Source organism: Perca fluviatilis, chromosome 13 (genome assembly GCF_010015445.1).
Source record: "Perca fluviatilis chromosome 13, GENO_Pfluv_1.0, whole genome shotgun sequence".
Classification (NCBI taxonomy): Eukaryota; Metazoa; Chordata; class Actinopteri; order Perciformes; family Percidae; genus Perca; species Perca fluviatilis.
The window spans coordinates 15,513,586-15,524,523 of record NC_053124.1 but is presented as its reverse complement, the minus strand read 5'-3'; the positions used below and the strand labels follow the sequence as shown (position 1 = coordinate 15,524,523).

The 10,938-nt window shown below is 38.8% G+C and overlaps 2 protein-coding genes across 4 annotated transcripts; both read right to left on the bottom strand.

Annotated features, from left to right (window-relative positions):
• Window positions 1–249: 249 nt before the first annotated feature.
• LOC120570819 (zinc finger protein 569-like) lies at window positions 250–6,661 on the bottom strand. 3 transcript variants are annotated; one of them, XR_005641141.1, is made up of 8 exons: window positions 6,396–6,661; window positions 5,107–5,208; window positions 3,826–3,978; window positions 3,524–3,649; window positions 3,299–3,331; window positions 2,548–2,640; window positions 1,364–1,540; window positions 250–1,268 (listed from the first exon to the last, which is right to left on the bottom strand). XR_005641141.1 is itself a non-coding variant. In XM_039819386.1 (7 exons), the coding sequence occupies exons 1-7, from the start codon at window positions 6,583–6,585 to the stop codon at window positions 607–609; spliced, it is 1,443 nt and encodes a 480-aa protein (XP_039675320.1). In that variant the 5' UTR covers window positions 6,586–6,657; the 3' UTR covers window positions 340–606. The 3 variants fall into 3 exon arrangements, 1 of the variants encoding a protein (XP_039675320.1); XR_005641140.1 differs by having other exon boundaries at window positions 1,364–2,640; XM_039819386.1 differs by lacking the exon at window positions 2,548–2,640 and having other exon boundaries at window positions 340–1,268; window positions 6,396–6,657.
• Window positions 6,662–7,221: 560 nt separating this feature from the next.
• On the bottom strand, window positions 7,222–10,255 carry LOC120570818 (progranulin-like). Its single transcript, XM_039819384.1, has 6 exons — window positions 10,097–10,255; window positions 9,645–9,794; window positions 9,259–9,555; window positions 8,924–9,097; window positions 8,112–8,255; window positions 7,222–7,790 (listed from the first exon to the last, which is right to left on the bottom strand). Exons 2-6 carry the CDS (start codon window positions 9,792–9,794, stop codon window positions 7,662–7,664), a joined length of 894 nt encoding a protein of 297 aa, XP_039675318.1. The 5' UTR covers window positions 10,097–10,255; the 3' UTR covers window positions 7,222–7,661.
• Between the last annotated feature and the right edge of the window lie 683 nt (window positions 10,256–10,938).

Here is a 10,938-nt window from a genome sequence, read left to right as displayed (position 1 = left end):
ACCGAGATGCATTTTCTGTTTTTATGTCATAATGATAAAGGCTTGTCATACAATATTTTGATTATTGTAGTAACAAAAAGATAAATCATTCCCTGAACTTAAAACAAAAACCAGATTTCATCACATATAGGTCGTGAGGTCACATCAGTTAATTTAATAATCTATTTGGTGTTGTTGTGACTGCATCTACCTAAAAAACAATAAAATCACTTCCAAACAGATGATTTATGAATATACACAGGGATTAAATTTGACTTCAATTTTTTTATTTTATTTTAGAGAACAAAATTGTATATAAACACAATATACAATGAACATCAACATACTTCCCAGCACTAGGACTGAATTATTTGTCCCATAAGTACAATACTTTTTTTTTTTAACAAATTTTTTATTGAACTTTCAAAATATTCTGGTATACATAAAATCACCATATAATAAACAAAATATAAATCCGCCCTCCCCTTTCCCAACCCTCTGGTCTCTCCTTCTCATCCTCTCAATCCGTCCCACCACCCAGTCCCACCCCAGCAGGCTACAACTGTCCACAACTGACTATAATAAAAACAATGGCTATCACTCGGCATTTATGACATTTGTAGGTTATCACCCATCTGTGGTTTTTAAGTTAATGACATGGCATTTAGACCTGTGAAATCTCCAATGCCGTTTTAGAAGGGAAATATTAGAAAATGCTTTCCCACATGTAGCACATTTGTTTCTCTTTGTGTGGCTTTGAAGGTGCTGGACTAAACGGTCTGTAGACTCTAAATGTTTTCCACAGATACCACAAACATGGATTTTATCCACTGCATGTGTTTGTGCATGTGACCTCAGCGTGTACATGTAATGGAAAGTCTTTCCGCATGCTTTACAACAATGAGGACCTGTGGGATTAGAACTGACAGATGGTTGTGTTGATTTCTGTATATTCAAACTCAAGGGGGGTAAAGACCTTTTCACACGCTTTTTCCTCTTTGAATTGAATGCCTTTAAACTAGAGCAAGGTGTGGGGTGCTCAGATTCCCCAGCTGGCTGCTGAATTTCACCAACACCACTATCGTGCATTTCCAGAGGTTGATTTGAAGAATTAGGAGGAGGATGTCCCTTGCCCCTTCCCGCACTGTTGATTTCGCCAAGATCTTGAATATAACTGTCCACACAGACAATGTTGAATACAGAGACTTGGGCATGATCTGCCTCCAGACTCGTTTGACTGTTACCTTTTTGTGCTTGCCCACATACGTTCTGCCCCTCAGGATGACTCACTGGAATAAAGGGGAAAAAAACATCAGTTGAATGTATCACAAGTTTGTACATGCAGTGAAAGGTAAATTATTTAGGCCAAGCTCCTCCACCAGACCTTGTTTCCGCATTTCCCGTTCTTCTTTTTCTTCTTCTTCTTCTTCTTCTTTAACTTGAAGCAGCAGTGAGGCCTGTTGGACCTCCTGGTCCAGACTGCTGAACTCCTGGTGACACCAAGGTCCAGGACTCAGGGGAACCTCCTCCTCAAAGGCAGAGATAGAGGGCTGATCAATCTCTAAGGGGAAGGAGAGAGCAATATATTTTATTATATTGATAGGATTGCCATATATCTGACACACATTTTGAAGCAAACTGGGCATCCTTGTGGCAAGGTCTGCTCAGAATATGCTTAAAGAAAAGAAAGTAGAGAACTAAAATTACCGCTTTGCGGTTGTATGCCTTCACCAACCAGTCAAGTTGCAGTTTACATCCATGTCTGTCCAGACTCATAATATATGTATTGTAGACTTTCAAGGAATTTAATAAAAAAGGTATTAAGTGTATTTTCTGGCGAAGCTGGGATGCTTCACACACATCTTCAACTCGGCAGCACAGATGTATACAATCACCACAGTTTCAAGATAAGTGTCACCAATTCAGTCATCGACAAAGTGTTAAATATGGTCACAATCTGCCCCTCTGTTCCTGAGTTATGAAGTTGAATAATGGCCAGAAAAGTGTTTTGGCAAAACATTATGTTACAGTGAAGTTGACGTTTGGGATATAAAATGTCATCACTTCATTATATCTTATTAGACATTTGTGTGTAATGTTGTCGTAATTGGTGTAGGAATTCTTGAGTAATGGCCAAAAAGCGCATTTTGTGAGGTTTTACTGACCTTGACCTTTGATTACCAAAATCAAATCAGGCCATCCTTGACACTTATTAAATGATTATCAAACGTCCCACAGGTCCTTAGAGTAAGTAAAATCACTATTAGTGAATCTTTTTTGTATTCAAAATAGAGCTGTCAAAATGAATGTGATAATAACGCCACTAATTCTTTTGACGTGCGATTAATGCACTTGTGTTCTGTGATTTGGGCTTCTCCGTACTTTGGGAAATCATGAAGTGATGCAGCAGTAACGTTGTGGATGGATAGCATAAACAAACCTCCTTGAGCAGAAATGGAAAAAGAAAAGGGTCTTTTGAATGGCAAGTTCAGTTCCAAAGCCCTTCCAGATGATATTCTCGACAAGATTAAAGTTATTTGCATGTCCTGTCGATGTGAATTGAGTTACCCCCGGAGTACGTGGAGTCTCAAATACCACTTGCTGGCCAAGCATACGGCTGATGCAGAAAAGCCTCCTCCTCCTCGCCAAAGACAGGCCACGCTGGATGTGTAAGTACAAAGAAGTAGGAAGTACAAGTGTAAAGTGGGACACTACATTGTGTTAGAATTACCAAGTAATGTTACATTCAGGTCAATATGCCCATCTGTTGTTGCTTAATAGGCTTGAGTTTGCCATACTATGCTTCAGCATATTTTTTGAGCATACAGTACCTTAGAATATTCTCCAGAATAACCTCAAGACAGTATTTGTCATTGTTTTGGATTGTTGCAATAATATTAAACATTTGCATAAAACAAGCATATTTGTCCACTCCCATGTTGATAAGAGCATTAAACACTTGGAGAGAAAAAAAATACATTTAGAACAGATACAAAATTTGCTATTGATTGTGATTAAATATTTGAATCAACTGACAGCACTAATTCACAATAATGTATGATTTTCAACTACAACACTCCAGTAACACTGAATGCAGCGTTGATGATGTGAAGCCATGTATTTTAAATTAGAAAGGTTTACTGCTGCGTTATTGTGTAGAATATTAATACATAGCTATGCAGGTGCTGCTTTTTTCAACTTATGCAAGGAATATTAACAATTAGTTCTATAAAAAGTGTTCACAGCATCATTCTGAAATTGAAATGGCCAATAATCATTTGTAAACAACTCTGGGGCATCAGACATATTGTAAACTAACCTGCGGAGTGGCTTTGCTGTAGTATTGGATAACCTGTAATGTAAAAAAAGATACTGCAGTCACTAACTACTTTTAACAAACATACAGTACATAAAATAACAACAATATTACCATTATTATTAGTGGTGACAGTAACATAGCAGTTATCTAAAGCAGAACTGAAAACATGCTGTTACAATGGTAATGACAAAATAAGTTGTGAGAATTCCAAGAAATTGTACTTACCATGTTGTTTAGATATGTGCACCTCAAAGCTAACTTTCCGATAAATGATTTTTGTGCAATATGGGCAGTGCCAGTGACTTCTGCCTTGGATCAAGTCTTTGCACGTACATGGTACAACAAACTTTTCTGAAAAGAGAAAAGAGCCTATTTACTACAAAAACCTTAAAAGACTGGACACCTAAAAGAACATTGTTTAAGCAGGTTTTCATTGGCAAGCATACTTGAGAATTACTCCGCTAAGGTAATCCATTATAATTTACAAAGTATTTTCATATTTTGATTTCAATGTAACTATAACTTACCAGTACCATCTTGATTAAAATGGACAGCAGATAGATAATGTCTTCTCATCAAATGTGTCTCAGTGGCTTGAATTCTCTTTAGGCAGTAGGGACAGTCGTCATTGCCGGCAAACTTCAGAAAGTCAGTGTGTGAAGTGAAGGCATACTGCAAGTCTGGAAAATGAATGAAGATCTAATATAATTACTTTACAAAATAGTATCTATTTAATAGTATCACTTGAGTTTTTTTTTTTTTTTTTAAATCAAAGTCCTTGTACAGAAAGACTAAAATGCATATTTCCCTGGAAGAAGGCTATCGATACTATGAGCAAATCATCAGCGTTGTCATTACTGGAAAAGCAAATTGCCGTTAACAGTAGTGGGGTTTCCATCAACGTAGTTTTATGCGCATTTTGAAGTACGGAAACGGCAAAATTCGGAAAAAAAAGTCCTCAAATTCGCAAAAACGTTTTTACGCTCAAGGTGGTTTTTGTCGAATAAGTTGTGATGTAGCGAACATGTAACTCACATGACTATAGTCCCAATATCCATCGGATGGGGGAAAGATCGGGATATGGGTCCCATCCAGTGCCCCGTACACTTGTGGCACAAGGTGCGTAGTGGAGTTGCGGTGCGCTATAGCCTGTGCCTCAGCCACGTCGGGAAAATGGACAAATTGGTTCAACAGCTTGAATCCTATGGCCCTGCACACCGCGTATACACAGCGGTGAACAGTTGTCTCGCTGACACCAAATGTCTCTGCCACAACCCTGTATTCCGCACAGGTGGCCAACTTGTACAATGCTACCTCTCTCCATTTAGCCAAAGAACTTAGCTTCTAAACTCTTTGATTTAGCAAGCCGGTTTGCAATCTACAACCATTCGTTGCCAACTGTGCCGAGTTTAGCACCGCCCATGACGATTCTGATTGGTTTAAAGAAATGCCATTAAACCAGAGCACGTTTTCCTCCCATCCATAAATGCTATGTGGAGTAGCCTGACCATCCTTCAGCACGCTTTGGAGGAGGGTCTGGCAAAGTGAGACTGAATTCGCTCTAAACCAGTTGATGGAAACTATTAAAATAAAAATTTGCTTAAAAGTAAGATGGAAACATGACTAGTAATACATTTTCACAATGTAATCACTTAGCGCATCACACTTGAGTGACAAATGGTGGTTACTGGTGTCCATGTTCAAGACAACTTCATAGTCATTTCTGGTTCTTTTTTTAAGCTTCAGAGAGGATCTTAATGAACAGAATTTACTGAGGAGGAGAATTTATTGTTGGACTTAAGTCCTACCACTGGAATTGTAGTGGGTTTCTCTGGCCTTGCGGGCAGGACTTGGATCTGATGCAGCTGGGCCAGCAGCAGCAGGGGTACGTTTTTTGGTGGTGCAAACAGCTGCAGAGAAAAGAGAAGAACAAATGTAAAAAGTAGAATTGATGTTATCTTAACCCTCGCTGTTGTCCATTAAAACCCTTGCTTAGTTAGCCTATACCTATACCATGGTCTGGGTAATTAGTTAATTCCGATTGGCTGCTGGGTGTCCATAAAAAAGTGATATAGGAACCTACTAAAGGAGTTCCGTTGAAACTGACTTATAACCTTACTAAATCAATGCGCTACATAAAAAAAGGAAAATGTGACTCTTATATCCAATCTTATTATATCCAACACTGTGTAGCCCTTTGGTGCCACGTCCTTTGAACACCACAGGATTGCACTAACACACAGGCTACAATAAGTAAGTTACACTGTACACTACCTCTCTGAGCTGACTTCACAGCGAATATCTCTCATCTTGTTCGCTGTTACTTCAGGCTACAACAGTAACGTTACACATGGCGTATCATTTGTTCGTAAAAGTCTTGAGGACAATGGTATGGCTGGATGGCTAGCTTGTCTTGTTGTTAAACATATTGTTTAACTAGATTTACTGATTGTCAACCTTACAACATGTGTTTTGCCATATCTATGGTTATTTAATTAAAATCTTGATAGTATAACAAAACCATCTCTAGTATAACGTATAGCTTTCTGGCTCGTGACCATAGACTGTATATAACGGTCTATGCTCGTGACTGTCGGAGCCAAAGGGTTCTCTAAACTGAGCGGCCTAGAAATATCTCAGGTGGCAATAAGTCGATTCGACGCAGAAGCATAAAACTTATTAATTAGGTCCGTCCTATTTAGTGAATCAGTCAACAACGTTTGCATAACAACCTTATGGGATGGGAATGCTTGTCCAAGGTATTAGTCAAACCCTCAGGTTTAACCAGGGAAACAGAGATATTGTTTGAAAAAACATTAGATGTTGATTGTGAAACGCAATACAAATGAACGGACTTCGGGCCGTGGTCCAATAATTCCAAACAATGGACACCTCAGACGTAGGGCATGGACTAGCTACACCCATTGACAGACACACACACACACACACACACACACACACACACACACACACACACACACACACACACAAAAATATATATATATATATATATATATATATATATATATATATATATAATGCTACACCCTACGTAGCTAGCTAGCTCTGTTTATGAGCGGGTCTTTGACGGACCAACCTTCTGTCTGTGGTGAATTGGCTTTGATGATAATATCCAACAGAGAACGGTGACGGTCGTTGTCTTCCTTTAAACGGATAGCCTGCTCCTCGTAATTCGTTATTGTTTTTTCAATAGCACCTAATATTTCAGAAGCAGCTGAGTGTAGCCGCTCGGAGACAAACGCTTTTAGTTCTTCGATTTGACTCATCTTTCCTAGTTCTAAAACCGTCTCTGGCTGCACTCCTCCTTCTACACCCGGAACCACATAGGAGTCAACGGAAGTTTATTTATTTCAAAGTAAAAGCCATAGACAGAAGAAGAAGAAGCCCTTTCATCATCACGTTGACCGTTCTATTTAACAATAATATACAATTCTGGGAAACACTGCTAAATGGTCTATCACCCAGTAGTGTATGGCTGAATCTCATCCTCCTTATTTCATAGCTCTATGTTGTTCTGTCCCTCCATTTTAAACGGTCGATTCATGAGAACTATGGTTAACCTTTTCTCAGATCTCTGCAGGGTAAATCCAGACAGCTAGCTAGAATATCTGTCCAATCTGAGTTTTCTGTTGCATGACTAAAACAACTTTTAAACGTACACGTTCCACCAAAACAAGTTCCTTCCGAGCCTATTTTGCAGCGGCACCGCGGCTTTTCTCCGATGCTTAGCACCGCCCAAGACGATTGTGATTGGTTTAAAGAAATGCTAATAAACCAGAGCACGTTGTGGAGTAGCCAGACCCTTCTCCAGCGTGCTTTGGAGGAGGGTCTGGCAAAGCCAGACTAATAATCACCCAGTAACCACCCAAGTGGCATGAGAAAAGATGAAGAGAAAAATTCACTCACATTTGCCAGTTTTATTTATTTAAAGAAGTTCATATGTTTGTGTTCAACATTTATGTTTCATTGGGAAAGATCATGAAATGATTTGGCATATAACTCTATCTGATTTGTCTATCTCTAAAGAAATCTTCAGATTAAACTCTGTCTCAACATAGTTACTACACCACTGCAATTGATACAAACTTTGGCATGAAATCCTGCTGAAGATTAATGTTTACATCCCATCCCTTGTGAGAACCAAAACGGTTTACAGTACCATTCATCGAAAATTGAATTCAACATGGATAAGATAAATAATCTTTGAGGTTGTAAGCACATTATTCACTCATTTAACAGTCACCTAGGTCTGATTATGATGCATTGTACAATTTGATCTGAAATATGTACCAAACTAATGCAAAGCTGTCACAAAGCTGGCACAAACTTTAACAACATGTCCTCAGTCTGTTTTGGCGTGTTCCTGCACTCCTGACGGGATGTGAGAGTACCATTTTCTGCATGACAGGGATGCGGCGTCGCAGTTATATCCATACTCGCAGCAGTGCCGACCATCTGAACAACACTGGCCCTGAATCAGAACAAGTCTTGATGTTAGAAAAAAATATATATACAGCATTGACCAGTAAATTACTGAAGTAAATGCTTTTTAAGGTTAATTTCTAGGTTTACGGTCAGAACAGGGACATTCAAACATACAGTATGCCAATTGCATCAGTTTGTAGTGTTTGATGTAGTCAGACACATTTTCAAATTATGTTGATCATTTCATTTGTCTGTGTATTAAACCCTCTATATTCCAGTTTGTCTTAATACTTTTGCCAAATTGTTTTCCTTCAGATCACTGCACCATTATTTATGATGGCTTTAATATTTGATGCACAATCCATACCAGTGGGAAGGGACAGCAGTTCCAAAGGCCTGTTGGTCCTTTGCAGCAAGTTGTCCCTGCTGAGCAGTAAAACTTGGAATCACAGCGAATGACCCCAGCCTCAGCGTTGCCGCCACTGGCTTCTGTCAGAGCTGTCATTGGTGTCTGCAAAAGGTAAACACAAAGAGACTATTATACCCTGGCTTTTCTTTAAATGTTTAATCATAAATACATATTGATAATAAGTTGCCAGCTTTAAAACCAAAACAATTACCTAAAAGATGTTAGACCTAAGTGGAACAGAGTAGGGTTATTCGAAATTCTCTGCAGGTTTGTCATTACAAGGGAAATATTTCAGATACATAGTTATTTTGATCCTTTGTTAAATTACACCACTTTAAAATGCAGGGATAACCCCCCATATGTATTGTTTGTTAAGATTTGTATTTATCAGGAGTTTAACACTCAAGTCTTTGTAGATGTGTCTATCAGATTTGAATGGCAGTAGCCTGCCAACATAAGCAAACAACCCCACAACTGTCATCACATTTTGATTCAGATGATGCTAAGTCCTGGTTGGTGCACAGACAGATGTGACATCAGCTTGTGAAAAAAAAGCAGTGCAAAAAAAACCTACTAGACTTAAGGTGTTTTTACTATGTCAGGAAATGTTATATTAATGCCTAATCCTATCACTTTAGTAAGAAGCTAACCGCTAAAATAGGTTTTGAGGGGATTTAAAACTTTATGTGAATGGATGGTCATTCAGATAACTAACCCCAGGATGTATACACCACATAGAGGAGAGGCACATTTCCTGCCATATGTCCTACCTCTTGCAAGCTGCTTTTGTCCTCTGAAGTTGAAATGAGAGAGGCAGGGACTGAAGGCAGATTTTGCTTTGGGGTGAAAGGATATCTCAGGCCTTGTCTCACACAGTGTGTATAAGTGAGGTCACAATTGTAGCCATAAGGACAACAGTGGAAGCCATCCAGACAACACCTGCCCTACAAGTGACAACAAGTTACAGATTATTTATTAAGTCATATGCACATTGCATTACATTCAGACATTTGAGTTGCAAGCTTTGACTTATGTCAATGATAGACAAAAGGAATATTACTACAGTCGAGGGTCTTATTGCACAAGAGTATCTAGGTCAACTCACTAAATTATACGGGCAACAGAACCAGGCGCCTGCTGGGTGTCTGCAGCAGGTAGTGCCATCGGGACATGTGTAATAGTTGTCACAATGGACAACTGAACTCTTTTTTTGGTCTGGCACATGGTTGTTTTCGAGCTCCTGAAGGAGAGATACAGGTAAAACAGGAGTGCTTGGTTTCTCTGAATTCTCTTTCTTCACCATGGGTATCTTCATCCATGGCTCTTTCTGACACATCTGGGTAACCAGGTCACAGTGAAACCCTTGAGGGCAGCAGTGGGCCAAGTCAGAGCAACACACAGCCTAAAGACACACAGATTAAGAGAGCCATAATTGCATCAATTTCCCAGATCAAAATGTTAGTCTTAATAACTAGAGGTCAAGTAACTTACATTTGGATATGGACAGCAGCTATATCCATGTTTAGTCATACAGCATGTGGCGAAATCGGAACAGACGTTCCCGTCAGGACATGTAATGGAGCAGGAAGCAAACCCCCACACAAACACTCCCACTAACGGCCACAGAGATATCCTCAACATCTGCAAAATAGTATTATGAAGTTTATTTGAATCAGTTACATTAGGTGCAGTTTCAGAAAATAATCTTCACGTGGCTTTTCAGTTCATAAATCAGACTGTGGGACTTAAATGTGAAACTTCTGTCTTTGTTCACTTGCTGTATGTTTCAGTTTCATTTCAGCCTGCACCAGGATGTTGCTTTTAACTCACAACATAACATACATAAGTTTTAATAGAGGTTGTGAGTGTTTAGAAAGCACTATACAATATACATTTATGCCAAGAAAGAATTAGTTGCAGATTTATACTTTTTAATCACTTACCTTGCAAGTGAGGTACTTGAACAGCTTTCTGTCTCAAGTCTCGCTCTTCTCCTGAACTGACCAATGTACGCACCACTCTTTATATAGCAGGTCAGACCCTCCCACTGAGCAAAATCTGGAAATCAAACTATATAGTATATCACACCCCCTGTGACTGCCAGATTAGGACATTAAGTGTTTCTGGAACTAGTTCACACTCATTGACCATACTTGGATTTTAAGAGGAGGGTTTAAATAATCGCACACATGCACACACACCTGTAAAACCTCATTCAAAAATATTGGTACTTTGAATTAATCTTTTTATTTTAAAGGAAGTGTGTTCAATGTTTCAAACTTTATTCTAATGCATTTTAAACTCACGGTGGGTGATAGAGAAAGTCTTTAAATATACAGTACAGGCCAAAAGTTTGGACACACCTTCTTATTCAATGCATTTTCTTTATTTTCATGACTATTTACATTGTAGATTCTCACTGAAGGCATCAAAACTATGAATGAACACATATGGAATTATGTACTTAACAAAAAAGTGTGAAATAACTGAAAACATGTCTTATATTTTAGATTCCTCAAAGTAGCCACCCTTTGCTTTTTTGATAGCACTGCAAACCCTTGGTGTTCTCTCAATGAGCTTCATGAGGTAGTCACCTGAAATGGTTTTCACTTCACAGGTGTGCCTTGTCAGGGTTAATTAGTGGAATTTTTTCCCTTCTTAATGGGATTGGGACCATCAGTTGTGTTGTGCAGAAGTCATGTTGATACACAGCCGACAGCCCTATTGGACAAATGTTAGAATTCATATTATGGCAAGAACCAATCAGCTAAGTAAAGAGAAACGA